A 20,547-nucleotide genomic window follows, 5' to 3' on the forward strand; every position below is an offset into this window, starting at 1 on the left:
TCTCGTGGCGGGCCCGAATGCTGCTTGTGCACGTGGGGGCCTTAAACTAAGTGGCCGCTTCGCGCAGAAAAAAAATTTGCCTGGACTCACTCAGGGTCCAATATGGGGGAATGGAGTGGAGAGCTGCTACCTTGCCTCTGAGAGGGAAATCCAGCGTGGCCAGAGGAAGTCTGAGCCTCACGGCCTCTCAGACCGTTATCTGGTTTCCCGAGATGGTGTAGAAGGTGCACCAGCAGCTGGTGGTCTCCAACTTGATGAGAAACGTCAATATAACGTGTTTAACATGACTTTTTTCTACCTGTAGCTGCCACGTTCTCCTCTCGCCCCTTCCTCTCTCTAGACACACACACACACACACACACGCCTCTCCTCTCACCCCCACAGAGACAAAGCGCCAATCAGCAGGCGAGGAGGTGTACAACAGAGATTGACAACTTTTTACAACAAATGAGAACACTTAACTCCTGAGCACCAGACGTGGCATTTTGACATTTTTATACAGTTTTTAAATAATTAAAACCATTTAAAAACAGGGTCACTTCATGAAATGAAATAAATGTTAGCCACACATTTACAAGGGGCTACATGTAGAAAACGCCGTTGGATTGCTGCTTAATTTCGTTGTACACTGTGCAATGACAAAGGCATCTTATCTTTTTTTCTTTTGTAATGTGGACAATGTTTGACGTTTTGTCTTTTAAAGACATGAGATGTGTAAGGCTGTGAAATACTAATAATGACAGTGGTGATAGTGATACTGATTGTTTCATGGCAGTTTCTGCTTTGTGCGTTTCTCTGTAGCGTCTGTGTGTAGCTCCGCCTCCGGTGGTTCCTTGGTTTCAACTAGGTCCTGTAGAGGACCATAAAAAGGTGCGTTCAGCGTAGCAGCTTCATTCAAACTTTGAGTTTCGACTTGGAGGAAAATCAGAGAAAATGTCCGGAAGAGGAAAGGGAGGCAAAGGTCTTGGTAAAGGAGGCGCTAAGCGTCACCGCAAGGTGCTCCGCGATAACATCCAGGGCATCACCAAGCCGGCTATCCGCCGTCTGGCTCGCCGTGGCGGTGTCAAGCGTATCTCCGGTCTGATCTACGAGGAGACTCGCGGTGTACTCAAGGTGTTCCTGGAGAACGTGATCAGGGATGCCGTCACCTACACCGAGCATGCTAAGAGAAAGACCGTCACTGCCATGGATGTGGTTTATGCCCTGAAGCGTCAGGGCCGAACCCTGTACGGCTTCGGAGGTTAAACGCTCGACTCGAACAACCACAAACCCAACGGCTCTTTTAAGAGCCCCCCACACTCCCACCAGAAGAGCTGCTCCTTATGACCCTTTTAGTAGAGATGTTTGTCCACTTTAGTTTTATTTTGTGAGGAAAGTGACACCAGCACAACAGTAGAGAATGAGGGGGGGTATTTCATAGGTCGACTGCGGTGACTTTCAAACCTAATGTCTAGTCAGTAAAGCCATCGAGGTGTCGCAACTTGCACCTCTTACAACGGAAACCGTCAAACGCCAGCGCTGTTCTCCAATAAAAGCCGATAGATCCGTTCAAAACCCCTTAAAAGAACCTTAAATGCGTTACATGGATCTATTTAATCCTCGAACACAATGACTTGGTTAAGTAATTTTAAGTTTAAAATACCTTTTGAGTAAAAAAGCAAGACAATCTTAACAGTCTGAGATCTAAAATAAACGATTTCTGAAAAATGGAGATGTTCGGCAGAACTCAACCTCTGAAAGGTGTTTAAAAATGTGACACCCTTTTATAAAAAAAGCAATAACAAAACTTATTTGGAATATATTTGTTCAAATCGTGCTGTACAGGACGCACAAGATCACATCAGAATGCGCGGGAAAGAGAACAAAGGGAAAGTCTATCGCTAGGAGAAGGAGGAGAGGGGGGTGAATTAGAGCTGGGTGGAGGGAACGTGTACATAACGCGAGTGGGCGGACCCTAAAGTTTGACCACGCGGATTGGTTGTGGGAGGCCGTCAAATTCCAGCCAATAGAAACGAAGCCGTTTTCTTTATAAGGAAGACTCGGAGAGCGGCGCTTATTTCAGCTGTGTTTGACAAAGTTGATAGAAGGTCAAGATGAGTGGAAGAGGCAAGACCGGCGGTAAAGCCAGGGCGAAGGCCAAGACTCGCTCCTCCCGTGCTGGGCTGCAGTTCCCTGTGGGCCGTGTGCACAGACTTCTGCGTAAAGGTAACTATGCCGAGCGCGTCGGCGCCGGTGCTCCCGTCTACTTGGCCGCTGTGCTGGAGTATCTGACCGCTGAGATCCTCGAGTTGGCCGGGAACGCCGCTCGCGACAACAAGAAGACCCGTATCATCCCTCGTCACCTGCAGTTGGCTGTTCGTAACGACGAGGAACTCAACAAACTGCTCGGAGGAGTGACCATCGCTCAGGGTGGCGTTCTGCCCAACATTCAGGCCGTCCTGCTGCCCAAGAAGACCGAGAAACCTGCCAAGACCAAGTAAACTGGGCTTTCTGCTAAATCGTAGATCACCAAAGGCTCTTTTAAGAGCCACCCACCTTAACGACAAAAGTGCAGTGTTTTTATATTCCTTCTACCGTGCAACAAAGCTTTCGATCGATTGTTAGTTAGAATGAAATAAAGAGATCATGGCATCGCCGCGTCAAACGATTAGTGTACTGAATTAAAATGAGAAGCTACTCGAACACAACGTAAATAAACCTTCACGAGCATCTGTTATAACTAGGCGAGTGAAGGTGAAATAACAGGCGTGTAATAATGAATGAACCAAAAATTCAAGTAAAGTTTCACAAGACGTGAAACACAAAAATGAGTACAGGCGCCCGTCGCAGCGTTGGGCAGTGTCTTGTGATTTGAAAATATTGGCGCGGCTTAAGACGCCCAATACCGTTTAGCCAAGGCGAGGCGGGAACGAGTAAAGAAGAAAAATGACGCTAAGGAGCGTCAGGTTTGGGGCGTCTTGTAGTTTGAAAATGTTGGCGCGAAAGAAGCCGCCCAATAGCGTTTAGCTGCCGCGTGGACGGCCGTCCAATGGGAGGCGGGCACATCCAAGCCGCCCAGTGGGCGGAGAGCTGCTCCAATGCATAAATGCGCCGTGTTGGACACACGGGTTCATTCTGTTTTTCGGCGAGAAGAGTAGAGCTCAAGCAACATGGCAAGAACCAAGCAGACCGCCCGTAAGTCCACCGGTGGCAAAGCCCCGAGGAAGCAGCTGGCTACCAAGGCTGCCCGCAAGAGCGCTCCGGCCACCGGCGGCGTCAAGAAGCCTCACCGTTACAGGCCCGGTACCGTGGCTCTCCGCGAGATCCGCCGCTACCAGAAGTCCACAGAGCTGCTGATCCGCAAGCTGCCCTTCCAGCGCCTGGTGAGGGAGATCGCTCAGGACTTCAAGACCGATCTCCGCTTCCAGAGCTCTGCCGTCATGGCCCTGCAGGAGGCCAGCGAGGCTTACTTGGTGGGTCTCTTCGAGGACACGAACCTGTGCGCCATCCACGCCAAGAGAGTCACCATCATGCCTAAAGACATCCAGCTGGCCCGACGTATCCGCGGAGAGCGCGCTTAGATTCAGCGGAGCGACCACAACTTCCTCAAACACCCAAAAGGCTCTTTTAAGAGCCACCTCACTGTTTCAGTCCAGAAGAGCGACTTTTCTACGAAACTCCGAGCTCTTAAGCGCTGTGATGTAATTTATTTTTCTTTTCCTGAGCAGTTTATTAATCTGCCTGTGGTTATGGTGTTGTCCGGATCATGGGACTCGGTATTTAAAAATTAGTTATATTGTGATTTTTTTTTTTTTTTTCTCGTTTTTTTTGCACTTTGTGTTGTGATAACTCAGCTTATTAAATGGTGAAACTTCACATTCCTGTTTATACATATTTTATTTAGTGGCAGTTTAAGCAGATACGGTGTAATTAAATGCAATGACAAGGCATGAGGATGTGATGTGGGAGGGAAGTGTTTTTATTGTGAGAATGTTTGTGGTGTGCAGGGAATAGTTGGAATACTGTGTAGTGTGGCGTGTTGTCAAAAGCAGAATGAAGTAATCCTGAGGAAGGCTGGAGGACTGAAGCATGGATTTAGACATTAGAATGAGTAAAAATGGTTAAACTTGAGACTATTGATGATGCTCCAGGCACTATGAACAGGTGTGTAACCAGGCTTCTCTGGTATTAACATAAAGTGTTTACAGGTAGACTGTAGGTTTGTGATGAGTTGTGTACATTTATCAGTGAGTGAATCTGTGTTTAGGACACAACCTTGAATGTGAGTTTACAGCTACGCCAGAGACGTGTGATGGAATGATAATAGTAAAAGTAGGACAGAAGTGAAGCTTTAGCTCTGTGATATTGACCCAGGCGTTAGGCTAATGCTGAAGTCAGAGATGAAATTAGTCCTCAAGCTAATGATAAAGTGCCAGTGAGTACAAGCAGGTTAGGAGGTAATCCTTAAGCTGTTGCTGATGTTAGAGGAAGCAGAAGTAGTTCACACTAAGTGAAGGTTGATGTCGAGCTGGGCCACAGACTAATGATGGCCTTTGTGTGAGAAGGCTAATGGTCAGACTCACGATGAACTAAGAGTGAGCATATTTATATTTACATGTAGTCCTCAGGTTAATGGTAAAGTCACAGAGGGTACAAGTAGGTTTAAGGCTACACCTTAGGCACCTGCTGAAGTTAGAGTGAGGCTTCAAGCTCGGCCTCAGGCTTCTACTGTGGTTATAGTGTGTGGTAATAGATGCAGGGCTAAACCGTAGGCTTAGTGTGTAGTTACTCTCCGGTTGCGAGTACGCTGTGCACGTCTGGCTGCCGCTTTGCTCCGGGAACTTTTCTATTTTCATAAATAACCTGGATTTTATTTTAGTTCTTGTCCTGTGTTTTTAGTTTCAATTTACCTTTTATATTACCGTTTTACACCCACATGATTCTGCAGATTTTATATCTTACCGGTCGCTTCTTTACGGAGGTTGTTATGCTATGCTGTGTTAATGCTAAGAGCCATTGTTTAGAGGGGTTGCTATGCTAATGCTAAGCGCTATTGTTTATGCACGCTGTTCGCCGCTTAACTCTTTAACCCGAGTCTTCTATGTTTTCATCCTGTTGTCACCGATTACACTTCACTCAAGTAAGTTTCTACTTTCTCGTTTGCTGTTTGTTTTCATTGCACTTCGACCTGCTGAGTGGGTATAACTGCTCTTGCACGATGTTGTATGGTTGTTAACTGTAGGCTAACGTGGCTAACTAACCTAGCGGTTCAGAGCGGTGCGTTAGGGTGAGCCTTAGTAGCCGGCTTGTGCTCTTCTGTCTGCCAATCTGTGCTTCCCTCCTACGACCGTGCTCCGGCGAGCGGATACGATGCTGTTCTACACTCCTTACGAACTTCTGCAGCTCAATCGTAGGATCGTCCGCCTTCCTACCACTATTGTTACTACATGTGCTGCCCTGGGTATAGCCCGCCGTCCACGTTACATTCACCGTGGCACCCCATCCTCCAAACCTAAGGCCCATTATTATTCATCTGTACCTAGACCTGGATGCATTCCCATTATCTGGACCTCATCTCGTCATTCCCAGTTAGCTCAGTCCAATTCCGGTGCCTGGCCCTCAGAATCATCGTCCATCTGTGATTCCATGCTCTATTGACTACTCTGTGCTACTAAAAGTTTCTCTGTCCACTGACCGGCATGTGCTTCACACTCTCACCTCATGTCCTAACACTAAACTTGCACTTGCAAATGCATGTTCACTTAATAACAAGGCGCCTCATATAGCTGATGTCATCCTGGCCAACAATTTCGACTTCATGTTCCTAACTGAAACCTGGCAGCAGCCTGGTGAGTACCTCCAGCTTAATGAAGCAATACCTACTGGGTACCAGTACATCGACAAGCCGCGGGCAGTTGGTCGTGGTGGGGGACTTGCTGCTCTTTATCGCTCTGTGTTTAAGGTCACTTCAGTGCCTGTTAACCCGGTCTCATCGTTTGAATGCCTTGCCCTGAAAATATATGGGTCCACACCTTTATTAGTGCTCCTGATGTATCGACCCCCCAAATCAAACTTGATATCTTCATTCTTGGCTGAATTATCTGAGATGATCGCCGCTCTCTACCCCTTTTACACTTCAATTTGTGTTTTAAGTGATTTTAATGTACATATTGATGTGAAAGGTGATCCCCACACAACTGATCTTTTAAACTTGTTAAAGTGTTTTGACCTGACTCAGCATGTTGCCACTGCTACACATAAGCATGGTCACATTTTAGACCTGGTTTGTTCCACCCCTCAGGTGTCTCCTGTTAACCTGCTTACTACTGACCCTCAGATCTCCGACCACAGTTTAATCTCCTTTGAACTGGCTGCTCTGGCTCAACTGACTAGAGGTCATTTGCCACACAAAATATCCTTCAGGTGTATTAGGAATGTCTGTCCTTACACCTCATGAATACCATTGACTCTGTCCCTGTCCCACCAGCACTGGCCTCTGTTGATACCCTTACTAACCACTATACTAATACGGCTATGTCCGCCCTGGATCTTCATGCGCCGCTGCGTTCTCGTGAAGTCGCCTTTCTCCACTCTGCCCCCTGGTACACCCCTGAGCTGAGGTTAATGAAAGCTAAAGGACGACAACTTGAACGCCTCAGCAAAAAGTCTGGTCTGACAGTTCATCTAGATGCTTACAACGACCATCTCCTTGTTTACAAAGCTGCCCTCAATAGCGTTAAATCTGCTTATAACTCCACCAACATCAGAAACTGTCATGGCAACCCTAAAGCGCCATTTTCCACAGTTAACAAGCTTTTAAGGCCTGCTAATAACTTTAACCTTATTCCATCTTCAATGCTGTGTAGCAAATTCATGGCATTTTTTGAAGACAAAATTAGGAAAATTCATGCTGACATAGCCCTCACAAACTCCTCTTCTGACCCTGTTCAACAAAGTCCCCCAGTCAGTTGTTGTTTTTCAACTTTTACTCCAGTGGATACCACCACAGTAGCGATGTACATTAAGTCCGCCAAACCAACCTCTTGTGTTTTGGATCCTTTGCCTACATGCCTGGTTAAAGACTGTCTGCCCTCACTCTGTCCTCTCTTCACCAGGATTATCAACGCTTCCCTTGCCTCTGGCATTGTTCCCCCCTCATTGAAATTGGCTGCCATTACCCCTATCCTTAAGAAACCTGGTTTGGCTCCTGAGGACCTCAGTAATTACCGTCCCATATCCAACCTCCCTTTTCTCAGTAAGCTGCTTGAGTGTGTGGTTGCCACTCAATTAAAGGACTATTTATCATCTAATAATCTTTTTGAGCAGTTCCAGTCTGGGTTCAGGAGCAACCACAGCACTGAAACTGCTTTAGTCTGAGTGATGAATGACCTTCTATTAGCAGCTGACTCTGGACTAGTTAACATCTTGGTTCTACTCGACCTCACCGCAGCATTCGACACAGTTTGCCACTCTACATTGTTGAACCGGCTGAAACTCTGGACTGGACTATCGGATACGGTGCTATCATGGTTTGAGTCGTACCTCTCTGACCGCCAGCAGTTTGTCCCCCTCAGTGGCTTCAGATCCACCTGCTCTGCTGTAACGTCTGGAGTACCTCAGGGCTCGGTTCTTGGCCCACTGCTTTTTATAATCTACCTTCTCCCCCTTGGTAATATCATTCGACAGCATGGCCTCCAGTTCCATTGCTATGCTGACGACACCCAAATTTATGTCTGCTCCAAGCCCTCTGATCTACAACCTCCCGAATCCTTGCTCAGCTGTCTCCACGATGTCAATTCCTGGATGGCAAAGAACTTCCTCAACCTAAACAATAGCAAGTCTGAGGCCATTCTCATTGCCTCCCCAACCACTCTTCGGAAACTCGACCAACCATCCATCTCAATTCCTGGATTCGTCACAACCACATCACCTACTGTCCGTAATCTGGGTGTTATCTTGGACTCAGCTCTCACAATGAAAGCCCATATCAATAACATTACTAAAACTGCTTTCTTCCATCTAAGAAACATTGCTAAACTCCGCCCTTCACTCACTGACTCTGCGGCTGAAACTCTTGTTCATGCCATTGTTACGTGTCAACTGGACTACTGCAATGCTCTGCTGCAATGCTCTGCTGGCCGGACTGCCTGCCAGTAGAATAAAGAAGCTCCAGCATGTGCAGAATTCTGCTGCCAGAGTCCTGACATCAATTTCTGAGCACATCACCCCAAAACTGATATCCCTTCACTGGCTACTCATCCAATACCGCATTCAGTACAAGACATTACTCTTGGTCTTCCGTTCACTACAGAACCTGGCCCCCCCTTACTTGTCCTCTTTAGTTTCACTATACTGTCCTGCTCGCTCTCTCCGTTCCACTGATGCTCACCTGTTGGTTGTTCCTCCAGTTCGACTACAAGGGTTCGGTGAACGAGCCTTCAGCGTTGTTGGCCCAAAGTTATGGAACTCGCGCCCCATTTCCCTGCGTTCCTGCACATCACTCAAGACTTTTAAATCTGAACTGAAAACACACCTGTTTCTGACTGCTTTTAATAACTCCTAATTGTTTTATATTATTTTCTGCTTTATCTGACCCTTTTTCCCATTTTATTTGTATAGTGTCCTTGGGTGTTTGAAAGGCGCTTTAAATAAAATTTATTATTATTTATTTTTAGAGCAAGACCATAGGGACATGATGAGGTGAGATGAAGTAGAAATGAGATTAGAGTTAGGACACAGGCTCATGATGGAGTCAGAGTCAGCAAAAATGGGCTTCCAACTAGGCCCCAGGCTTATGCTCAGGTTCCTGATGTAGCTACCGTTAAGGAACGGAGGTAGAGAACAAGCCATTAAGCCAATGATGAAGTTCTGATGAGAAAGTAAAAGTAGGTACAGGCCGAAGCCGTATGCTCATGACAATGTTAGAGAAAGCAAAGAGTGGATTATTCCTGAGCCCCAGGCCTTAATGCAGTGAAATATTGAAATCTGAGGTTTAGCTGTGAGGTTACTTTTGCTGACTCGCGATTCCTTACAAGCGCAATGTCTTACTATCTAGTTGCTTCCATTCAGCCTAACTAGATCTTGAGACTAATTGGAGATGTTTGTGTTTACTATAATCCTACAGTGGAAGTTAAACATAATCAGTTAAAAGCTAGGCCTTGGGCTTATATGGTAGCTAAAGGGAATGAGAAGAGGAACATAGTAAGACATTTACTTTCTCAGCATAGCTTTATCATATGCATGATAAGAGAATATAAAACTGTTGAATCTCAAAAGTAGATGTAGCTACAGAGGTATGCCCTAAGCTTATGATGAGGTTAGTGAGCTAAACTATGTTTCGAGATGTGTTATGAAGTTAGAGGAAGTAAAGGTGAGTTTACAGCGAGGCCTCTGATATATAATGAGGTTAAAGTTAATAGTATTGTGTTCAAAGCTAAGCTTTAAGCCTATAACATGGTTAGATCAAGCAAAAGTAATGATGGGTACAGGGCTGGGCTTTAGGCAGGTGATGAAGCTGGTATATAGTAGTTGGAGTGTATGTAGAGTAGATTTAGAGCTAGGCCCTTGGCTTATGAGGAAGGTAGATGAAGCAGTAGGAGGTATGGGACTTGGCTTCAAGCTTTGGAAGTGTTTACAGTGGGCGTATATAGGCTCATATATCTAGGCTCCAGGCTTATGATGAGGTGACAGTGAGTGAAAGCATGTTAATAAGTAGGTTTCTAGTTAGGTGTAGAACTCCTGATGTAGACAGCATGAATAAAAGGAGATTTGATTTTTTTTTTGGCTTATGATGATGGAGGGTAAAGTGAAAGGAGGCATCAGGCTTATAGTGTATATAAAGAGAGTGATGGTGGGTTTAGAGCTTGGCTTTAGGCCCTACGCTTGTGGTAAAGTTAGAGTGAGTAACAGTAGCTCCAGGTATATAATGTGAAGGTAAGCTTAGGGCAGGGCATCAGGCTTGTGATGGAGTAAGAGTGAGTGAAGGGTGAGCTATAGCACCCCATTAGACTTCAGATGAAGCTGGACAATTAAAATCAGGTACAGAACTAGACTTTAAGCTGTACGGCTAGTTTGGCCAACTGTGACTCCAGCATGAGCTTAAAATTAGTGATTTTAGATCTAAAGTTAGGCCAGAATTTGCATGAAGTGAAAGTAGATTTCAGGTAAGACCTTTGACTTTTGCTGAGGTCTTAGCATCGTTTATTCCTCAGCTGTCTCATAGTGACCGTCAGTCTCGGTCACCGTTTCTTCTATTGAGGCTCCATGATTTGTTGCTAGTATTGATCAAGGAAGATCTTTCAGAGCTGAACCAGGGATCTGATCTGTGTCTGATCCTGATGATTTATTGGGTCCTGCTTGTTCAACACCACCAGGAGACTTTGATAAAGTTGTCTAAATCAGTATCTGGGATTTCAGAGGTGTAGTGGACGTCACTGACTGCCAGTTCATTTAAGAAGCTTTGGTCATTATTGTTTGTTTTTTTTATTGTTTTGTTTATTGTTTACCAACTGTTGGTCGGGTAGTGTAGTGGTTAACACCTCTGCCTTCTACGTTGTAGACTAGGGTTCAATTCCCCACCTGTGTATGCACTATACTACACTATAAGAGTCCTTGGGCAAGAGTCCTAACACCACCTTCGCCTACTTGTGTAAAATGATAAAATTGTAAGTCGCTCTGGATAAGAGCGTCAGCCAAATGCCATAAATGTAAATGTAAAATGGAATGTTTATAAGGTCTTCTAACCTCCATCCGAGAGCCTGACTTTATTATGGTAGTGTTTCTATTGCATGTGATGGGGCAGTGGTCACTAAAACCAGGGTCAAATACACCTGTAGGGGAGATTTTATCAGGACTGCTGGATTGTTGACTTGGTGGGTCAATTAAATTCGGTTTTGTTGGTTCTGTAATGAGTTCTGTTAGAGACAGATTCCTACTCACTTCCTTCATGGGATCAGATATGTTAGTTAACCAGTTCAAGATTCAAGAGGTTTATTGTCATATGCACAGCAGAACAGGCAGTTACACTGTACAATGAAATTCTTTACTGTTTTTAGAGTTATTCTTATATATTTTTTTTTATTCTCTTAAGATTACATTTTTTTTACTTTTAACTGCTGTTGCTCCATTCACCAAATATACAGTATGAAAGTTGAAATAAAATTAGTTACACGTGCGTATGTGCAAATATGTAGAGCAGCTGTTCATAAAGTGCATCAAGTAACAGATGTAAACAGTAAACAATGTTGTTCTGTGCAGTAATAGATGTAAACAGTAAACAATGTTGTTCTGTGCAGTAACAGATGTAAACAGTGTTGTTCTAACAGCAACAGTGCAGTGCAGGTAAGGTGCTGTTGTTGAGTGTGAGGTTAAATCAGTTCAGACTGGGAGGACGGAAGAGGCAGTGAGTGAGGTGTTCACCAGCCTGATGGCCTGTGAATAGAAGCTGTTGGTCAGTCTTGTAGTCCTGGACTTCACACTCCTGTAGCGTCTGCCTGAAGGTAGGAGTGTGAAGAGCCTGTGCTGGGGGTGTGCATATCTGGACCTTTTGTAATCCTCAGAGTTGCCTGAGAGAAATGCAGAGTAAAATCCCCTAAAAGCAGCTTTTCTGAGTCACTGTATGGATTTAAAAGGTCACCTGAATCATCTACAGTATAAGAGGAGCAGGAGGGGGTCTATAGATCCAACTACCCCAACACTGTTACTGCATCCTGAGCAAACCTTTTCTTTTTTATTATTATTTATTTATTTTTATTGTTTGTTTTTTTTTTCTCTGTTATTTCTGAAGTTCTCTCCTGAACCACCAGCACCATGGCAGTGGTCAAGAAGGTGCAGCAGAGACTCTACTTCCTGAGAAGTCTCAGGAAAAACGACCTTCAGGAGAAGCTGCTGGTGTCCTCCTACCGCGCCACCATCGAAAGTGTGCTGACATAGTGCATCTCAACATGGTGCAGCAGCTGCTCAGTGGTAAAGAGGGGAGCACTGCAGGGGTTCGTGAAAACGGCCCAGAAGATCATCAGCTGCCTTTTTTTTTTTTTTTTTTTTAACTTGGTTTAATTTCATCAAACTACAGAAAAAGAACAGAACAGCATAGAAAACGACAAAATTCACATCAACTTTTTTTTTGTTTTGTTAAATCTTGTCTACAAAGTAAGAGAGTCCCGCATGTCTGTGTCCTTAACTAACGTGTTCATTGTCTTCAGTCTTTTCACTTCAGTTTCAATGCTTTTAAAGACGGTTTCACTTGAAACAAACTGCTGGTTGATAGTCATTCTACATCTGGTTTTCCAAAGTTTAGACTTTACAACACAAAGAGCCATCCACAAAATATCATGTTTGTTTTTAGTCATATTTTCTTTAAAGATCCCATAAAAAATAGATTTCATATTAAATTCTATTCTATTCTATTATACTCACTTTATCCCACACTTCTCAAGAACGGTAACAGTCTAACAGAAAGAGCTCTAGTGTTTCTTCCTCCTGGCAGTCTGGCTTGGGCCACAAGGTCGTCTTAACAAATACATCAGATTTGTAAGGCTGTGAAATACTAATAATGACAGTGGTGATAGTGATACTGATTGTTTCGTGGCAGTTTCTGCTTTGTGTGTTTCTCTGTAGTGTCTGTTGTGTGTAGCTCCGCCTCCGGTCCTTTGGTTTCAACTAGGTCCTGTAGAGGAGCATAAAAGCTGCGTTCAGCTCAGTCGAGTTACTCGAGCTCAGAGCTTCGGTTTTTGCGACGAACTAGCGACGATGTCTGGAAGGTATTGCAAAACATAAACATCTCAATATAAACTAGATAAATTATCATAGTAAAGAAATATATAAACTAATATGTAACTCTATTTATGGTAATATGATTATTTACAAAGATTTACAACCAAGTGAATATAAAGACGCATGCAATAATAATAACAATAAACTTCTATTAGGAAATCTGAGAGATGTATCGTGGCTAATCTCTGTTAGGAGACTACCTGTAAGAACTGTAGTCAGGTGGAGCTGCTATGTAAAGACTATAAAATGTCCCATGCCAAACTGCGACGCTGAAGAAACTTTAGAACACTTTTTATTTGATTGTTATAGATCTAAAGAAACATGGAATAAATTACAAAGCTTAAATATAAATATACAAATGAATATGAAGACAATAGCATATGGATTATTTGGAAACTCTCTCCCAAAACAACAAAAGGAATTATTATGGCTAATTTGCATTTGCATTGTAAAAAGTCAACTGTGGAAAACAAGAACGAGAATGACGATAGATCAAGCTTTTGTGTCCAGTGATGTTGTTTTTAGTCAAATTATACGGGAACTGAAAAGAAGAAGGACTATCGATACAAAAAAACAGGAAGGTAAGAAATGGGACTTTCTGACCTTTTAAAATATAAAGTCTGTAACTGTTTTGATATTTTGTATGTAATGATGATGTTTGTTTGTTAATTGTAAACTGTTATACTTTTTGCTAAAATAAAGTTTCTTTAAAAAAAAAGAAAGGGAGGCAAAGGTCTTGGTAAAGGAGGCGCTAAGCGTCACCGCAAAGTGCTCCGCGATAACATCCAGGGCATCACCAAGCCGGCTATCCGCCGTCTGGCTCGCCGTGGCGGCGTTAAGCGTATCTCGGGTCTGATCTATGAAGAGACCCGCGGCGTGCTCAAGGTGTTCCTGGAGAACGTGATCAGGGACGCCGTCACCTACACCGAGCACGCCAAGAGGAAGACCGTCACCGCCATGGATGTGGTTTATGCCCTGAAGCGTCAGGGCCGAACCCTGTACGGCTTCGGAGGCTAAACGCTCGACTCGATCAACCACAAACCCAACGGCTCTTTTAAGAGCCCCCCACACTCCCACCAGAAGAGCTGCTCCGCCTGACCTGTTTAGTAGAAATGAAAGCGCTAACTTGTCTGTTTTACTGTGACTTTAGTCCCGGATTTTTTTTATCCTTTTAACTTCAATGCTGGGAGGAAATTAGTATTGATCTTACTTTAATACCAGAACAGAGAGAAGGAGGAATATTGTATATTTTGAGTGGTGAGTTACTGTAAATTCCACAAAGCGCTGTTGGAGTCGTTTAGTTAGTAAAGCCGTTATTGTTCATCTTCACAGCTTCACGACTTCTACCTTTTACAGCTGAAACGGTCAAAAACAGCGCGGTTCTCCACCAGAACCCGGTACATCCGTTCAATTTCCTTTGAAATAAACTCAAATCCGTTACTTGGATCTGATTAACTCTAATACAGAATGACTTGAGCAATTTTTTTTAAATAAAAAATTATTATTCAATTTTTTTAGTAAAAAAAGTTTGCAACAGCAGTTTGAGATCCAAAATGCACAATAAAAACATTTTAAAAATGTCAAAAACTCAAAACCTCTCAAAGGTGTTTAGAACTGTGTCGCCATTTTATGAAAGTGCAATAAAAATAAATATTTTAAATTTTAATATTTTATACATACATTTTTATATATTTTAAATATAAATTTGTTCAATTGTGCTGTGCAGGACACCCAGTAGATCAGAATGCGCGGGAAAGAGAACAAAGAGTCTTTAGCTAGGAGGAGGAGGGGGAGACGGAGGAGAGTGGGGGTGAATGAGAGCTGGAGGATGTCCGCCAAGCGAGCCGTTGGTCCGCCAAGCGAGCCGTTGGTTGCCGTCCAATGACCGTTTGACAGCACTGTGAAGGCGGAGCTTTGTCTGTTTTGAATATCGCAGTGTACATAAGCCGGTGCCGGGCGCTCCTCCTTATTCTTCAGTCTAACTCGAAGAGAAGAAACATGCCTGAACCGGCCAAGTCCGCCCCGAAGAAGGGATCCAAGAAAGCCGTGACCAAGACGGCCGGCAAGGGAGGCAAGAAGCGCCGAAAGACCAGGAAGGAGAGCTACGCTATCTACGTGTACAAGGTGCTGAAGCAGGTCCACCCCGACACCGGCATCTCCTCCAAGGCGATGGGCATCATGAACTCGTTCGTTAACGACATCTTCGAGCGCATCGCCGGTGAGTCGTCCCGTCTGGCTCATTACAACAAACGCTCCACCATCACGTCCAGGGAGATCCAGACCGCCGTGCGTCTGCTTCTTCCCGGCGAGCTGGCCAAGCACGCCGTGTCCGAGGGCACCAAGGCCGTCACCAAGTACACCAGCTCCAAGTAAAAAGTGATCCGGGCTTCATCAAACCCAACGGCTCTTTTAAGAGCCACCCACGGTTTCGCTTTAAAAGCTTTTCTCTGAGAAGTAGTAGTAGTAAGTCTTGTTCGCCTTTTCCTGCGCAACTTCTCCAGCGCTCTCTGCCTCTCACACACATTGTATGTATGTAATAAACTCCATTTGGTGTAGTTAAATGTAGTAACACGGTTAACGTGCAGCCTGATGAGCTCTTTTTTTGAAGGGAAAAAACTTTTTTGCTTTCTCATGGTGTGTGAGAGATGGAGAGAACTCAAACTGCATTAATAAAATAAAGGCTATAGTAAGTTTGATTTAATTTTTTGTGCTGTCACAAGTCTCCACGATGCAGTGCTGAAGGTTTTGTTGCTGACTTTCTCAGGAAGCACAATTTGAGACGACCCCAGAGATAAAAATCAATAAAATACAGTAAAACCTGTCCTCTGACTTTTGACTCATCCTGTACATCTAGTTCTTAGGCTGGTGAGTTTAAAGCGTTGTTTCTTATCGCTGTTCATTGCTGAAATTTGTCATTTTATTCCACCTCAAAAACACTTCCTTGTAAGTGATTATGAACTGGATCAGGTGTGCTGGGCCAGGGAATAGCTGGAATACTGTGTGGTGTGTGAAGAGCAGAATTAATGCCTTTAGGACTAAAGCAATGATAAGTTTGGATTTAGGCTCAGGAACTATGAACAGGTGTGTAGCAAGGCCCCAGGCTTCTGCTGGATTTAGTCCAAGTAAAGGGGGTTTCAGTGAGGAGAAGTGCGTTTAGGGCAGTCATATTGAAGTTAGATTGAGGATAAAGTTTACATCCGGATGTACTGAGTTTACAGCCAGGCCAGAGACGTCTGATGAAATAGGTGTTAGTTAAAGTCTGTTACAGTCTAAGTCTTAGGGCTGTGATGCAGAGACAGGTGTCAGACTCCCGATTAGATTAGATCCAGCTTTGTCACTGTGCAGTTACAGTTATAGAGCCAATGAAATGCAGTCAGCATCTAACCAGAAGTGCAAAATACAGCATTATTTACATTAAAGAATATAGATATGCACGAAGCTGTTAGAGGAAATGAAAGCAGCCCTTACGCCAGGGTGTCCAGTCTTATCCTCAAAGGGCTGCTATGGCTGCAGGTTTTCACTCCAAGACTGAGACCAACTAATTAAATAAGTGAAGTCAGCTGTGCTGCAGCTTGTTTGGAGTGAAAACCTGCAGCCACGCTGGCCTTTTGTGAATAAGACTGTACACCCCTGCCTTAGGCTGATGATAAGGTGCCAGGGAGTACAGGTAGGTTAAGAGCTAAGCCTTAGGCTATTGATGATGGTAGAGGAAGCAAAAGTAGTTTTATGTTGGTTTGTTCTTTGTCTTCAAAGTAGTCAGAGTAAGTTAAAGTAGCTGTGGAGCTTGGCATCAGGCTAGTGATGAAGTTAAAATAAACATAAGGCTAGGGCTTTGGCTCCTGATGTAGTTATTAAAAGTGAGAGGAAGAAGGGAGTGAGCCATCAAGTTTATGAAGAAGCTGTGGTGATAAAGCAAAAGTAGGTGCAAGACGTGCCATTAAGCTCACCGTGAAGCTAGAGAAAGTGAGAGGAGCTTTCCAGCTAGACCTCAGATTTAAATTGTAGTCAGAGTGGTTGAACTCAGCTTTGACTTATGGTGAAGTCTGAGTGAGTAAAAGTGGGTACATGGCTGGGCTTTGGGCTTGAGATTTATTTCGAAAAGCATCAGGAGCCTCACAGCTAGGAATGTGGCATCTGATGTAGTCAAACACATAATGGGTTTAGAGCAAAGCCTTATGCTTATGAAGTTGGAGTGAATCAAAACCTCCAAGCTGAGCTTTCTAGCTATTGATATTTATGGCTAAGCCTCAGGTTTATACAGTAGTCAGAGTAACAGCTGCTATAGCCCTGAACTCCGAGATCGTGAAGGTCAGTGTAGGGCAAGGCCTTGGACTTCCAAAGAAGACCGTGAGCAGTACGATCTTTCCTGCTAGGCCACAGGCTTACGCTGTATAGAGAGGGACTGATGGTGGGTTTAGAGCTCGGCTTTAGGCCCTGGGCTTATAGTAAAGTTAGATGAGTAACAGTAGCTCCAGTTAAAGAACATCAAAGTAAGCTTAGGGCAGGGCATCAGGCTTGTGATGGAGTGAGAGTAAACTGAGATGTATCATTAGACATCTGATAAAATGAGAGGACTAAAATCAGGTACAGAGCTCAGTTTTAAACCCATGTCGTAGAGTAGGCCAAATCAGACTTACAGCCAGGCCTCAGGCTCATCATGCAGTTAAAGTCATAGCAGATTTAGAGCGAGGCTTTAGGTTTATGGTGGAGTGAAAATATATTTAGGTGAAGAACTTTGATTGTTGCTGAGGTCAAAGTAATCAAAAGCATGACAGAAGCTAAGACATGGGACTATTATGTAGTTGGAGCAAGCCATAGGAGTTTTTTGGGCCAGAGCTCATACTTATGGTGAAGTTAGAGTCAGAGAAGAGTGAGGTTTATTTCTAGTAAGATTATAAGAAGTTTATGGTTATTCTAATTTCTCCCTCACCCTAGTGGGAAGTAAAGTTAAATAGGGTGAGAAGGAGCTTGGGGTTTATTTACCACTGGTCAAGTCAAAGTTTATATATAGCGCTTTATACACCAGGACATCAGTAGAGAGCAGCTCTGCCCATGGCGCCCGCTTGCTTACGCGTGTGCTTTACTCGCTCCAAGAAAGCTCGTTTTACCCATAATAAACGGGGCGCTTGACCGCTCGTTGTTCTCCCGCGCCGTCGCCGAGGCTCTCCCCGAATGAGTCATCGAGCTGTCAGAAGGCTCACGTCGCCGTTTACTACCATTTTCCACCGATTATCTCGCCAAAAGCGCCGCGTCTCGTTCGGAGCGGCGACCGCGCGGCGCCTTTTTGAGCGAGCCCTGCGAAACAATGCGCCGCTGCGCGTTCATTCCCGGACTCAGGACACACGACAGAGCCTCTTCTAGAGGATCGAGCCGTTGGGCGCTCAACAATCCACGTTTTCGCTCTTATTTTACCCGATAAATATCACGAGAAAACACAAGTGCGAGCGCGTCACTGAGGTATGGCTGCACAGCGCCCGCCTGGTTGAGTCTACACCGTTCTCATGTGGCTTTTAAGAGGCGGCCCGTCGCCTGAGAGGGAGGTTCCTCTGAACAGCACAGCTCCGCTCATTCTCTCTCCGATTGCAGCAAAAGCAGAACGATGGCAGAAGCCGCTCCAGCCGCCGCCCCGCCGGCCAAAGCTCCCAAGAAGAAGCGCGCCGCCCCGCCCAAGAAAGCCGGCCCCAGCGTCGGCGAGCTCATCGTCAAGGCTGTTTCGCAGTCTAAGGAGAGGAGCGGCGTGTCTCTCGCCGCCCTCAAGAAAGCTCTGGCTGCCGGCGGTTACGACGTGGACAAGAACAAATCCCGCGTCAAGATCGCCGTCAAGAGCCTCGTGACGAAGGGCACTCTGGTGCAGACCAAAGGCACCGGCGCCTCGGGCTCCTTTAAGCTCAACAAGAAACAAGCCGAGCCCAAGAAGAAGGTGGCAAAGAAAGCGGCTCCAAAAGCCAAAAAGGCGCCCGCTAAAAAGCCCGCCGCTGCTAAGAAGCCCAAGAAGGTAGCAGCGAAGAAGCCCGCAGCTGCTAAGAAATCGCCGAAGAAAGCCAAGAAACCGGCGGCCGCCAAGAAAGTCGCTAAGTCTCCCAAGAAAGCTAAGAAGCCCGCGGCCCCGAAGAAGGCGGCCAAGAGCCCGAAGAAAGCGAAGGTGGTCAAACCCAAAGCTGCCAAGCCCAAGGCGGCGAAAAAGGCCGCCCCCAAGAAGAAGTAAACGTGCTGTTATTATATCTCACATTTTCCCCGCTGAAAACGGCTCTTTTAAGAGCCCCCCCACATTTCCCACTCAAAGAGTTCGGTTTTCTTTCGCCGTCCACAAAGTCATTGTTTCTTCATAAGACAATCGTTTATTAGTCCCACAGCAGGGAAATTCTCCGAGATACAACAGCGAGGCAAAAGAGAAGTACGAAGAGAATAATAATTAAAGTAATTAACTTTAAGTACTTAACAAGGTTTTTTACAGGTGACTTGTTACTGTATAGACAACATAAAAAACTAAACATTAAAATTAAACTAAATCAAATAAATTAACTATATTCTTAATAAGAACGGGGACAAAACGCTGGGCGGTAGGCGGGTCCTAGAGCTTGGCTGGTCAGTGTGGGGAGATTGGCTGTGCAATGTGTCGTTAAGTGGAGCTGCTATGTCACCACGAAAACGTGCCCATCTGCTGGCTGTGAGGAAGATGAGACTATTGAACACCTGTTACTTCACTGTAATCGATCTGTGGTTCTGTGGAAAAGACTAAAAGCTCTCGATGTCAAGTTTGATATAAATGTTAAGACTAATTTTTGGTATTTTTGAGGAACTTTGAAGGACTTTTATTGGTTGATTGTGTTACAAACTGTAAACTTTGGAAAACGAGGTGTAAAATTGTAACACAACAGATTCAAATCCCTGCGGAAGTTTTTCAACAGATAACGTTTGAACTGAAACGACTGCGAACCATGGATAGAAAATCTAAATATCGTTGGACTTATAATTCTCTCATTTAAATTCATATTAAGTTTGTGTGTGTAATTGTATTGTGGATTTGTTGTATTTGTGTATAAATTTGCATAAATGTGATGTGTGATATTGATTATGTATTTGGATTATTTAATAAAGTTAATTTAAAATGGAAAACTGACGGTTTTCTTATTGAGTTGTAAACAACCAAAGGCTCTTTTAAGAGCCGCCCACCGCAGTGATAGAAGTGCTTTTTTTTTTTTTTTTTAAACTTTGCACGACTCGAGATGCTCAATAACGCTTAGTCGGTGCGTGGACGACTGACCAATGGGAGGCGGGCACATCTAAGACGCCCAATGAGAGGCGAGCAGCTCCGGCGCTTAAAAGATCCATGAGGCATTCCCGAGCTTGTTCTTTCGTTTTCTTCCCGCGGAGAGCCGCAGAGTTTGACGCCACGGCAAGAACCAAGCAGACCGCCCGTAAGTCCACCGGTGGCAGAGCCCCAAGGAAACAGCTCGTATAGAGTGTATAAAACCCAGTATAGAGCTGGGTTTTAAACTCATGATGTACTGGGAATAAACAAATGTAGGTTAGAGCTACACATCAGGCTTGTAATGTAGACACGTTATGTAATAGTGCGTTAAGAGCTGGACCATAGCATGTTAAAATGAAGACCATAACAAGCCATTAGGCGGAAGATGAGAAAATGAAAGCAGGCATAGAGCTAGGCTTTCTGGTGATGTAGTTGGAGTGATCCCAAAAATAGCCTTTTAATTCAATCTTTGGCTCATAATCTAGTTAGTATGTTAGTGATAGAGTAAGTGATATTATGAGGAAGGCTTATGAGAAAGTCAGAGT

At 44.5% G+C, this 20,547-nt stretch overlaps 3 protein-coding genes across 3 annotated transcripts; all 3 read left to right on the forward strand.

Moving 5' to 3' along the window:
• Positions 1-2,066: 2,066 nt before the first annotated feature.
• LOC108417135 (histone H2A-like) lies at positions 2,067-2,481 on the forward strand. The gene has a single exon (XM_017689858.2). The coding sequence runs from the start codon at positions 2,094-2,096 to the stop codon at positions 2,478-2,480; it is 387 nt and encodes a 128-aa protein (XP_017545347.2). The 5' UTR covers positions 2,067-2,093; the 3' UTR covers position 2,481.
• Positions 2,482-14,738: 12,257 nt separating this feature from the next.
• On the forward strand, positions 14,739-15,571 carry LOC108413810 (histone H2B-like). The gene has a single exon (XM_017686483.2). The coding sequence runs from the start codon at positions 14,749-14,751 to the stop codon at positions 15,121-15,123; it is 375 nt and encodes a 124-aa protein (XP_017541972.1). The 5' UTR covers positions 14,739-14,748; the 3' UTR covers positions 15,124-15,571.
• Positions 15,572-16,378: 807 nt separating this feature from the next.
• On the forward strand, positions 16,379-19,766 carry LOC108413815 (histone H1-like). The gene is made up of 2 exons (XM_017686489.2): positions 16,379-16,417; positions 18,337-19,766. Exon 2 carries the CDS (start codon positions 18,350-18,352, stop codon positions 18,953-18,955), a length of 606 nt encoding a protein of 201 aa, XP_017541978.1. The 5' UTR covers positions 16,379-16,417; positions 18,337-18,349; the 3' UTR covers positions 18,956-19,766.
• The last annotated feature ends 781 nt before the right edge of the window (positions 19,767-20,547 follow it).

Source organism: Pygocentrus nattereri, chromosome 23 (genome assembly GCF_015220715.1).
Source record: "Pygocentrus nattereri isolate fPygNat1 chromosome 23, fPygNat1.pri, whole genome shotgun sequence".
NCBI lineage: Eukaryota > Metazoa > Chordata > Actinopteri > Characiformes > Serrasalmidae > Pygocentrus > Pygocentrus nattereri.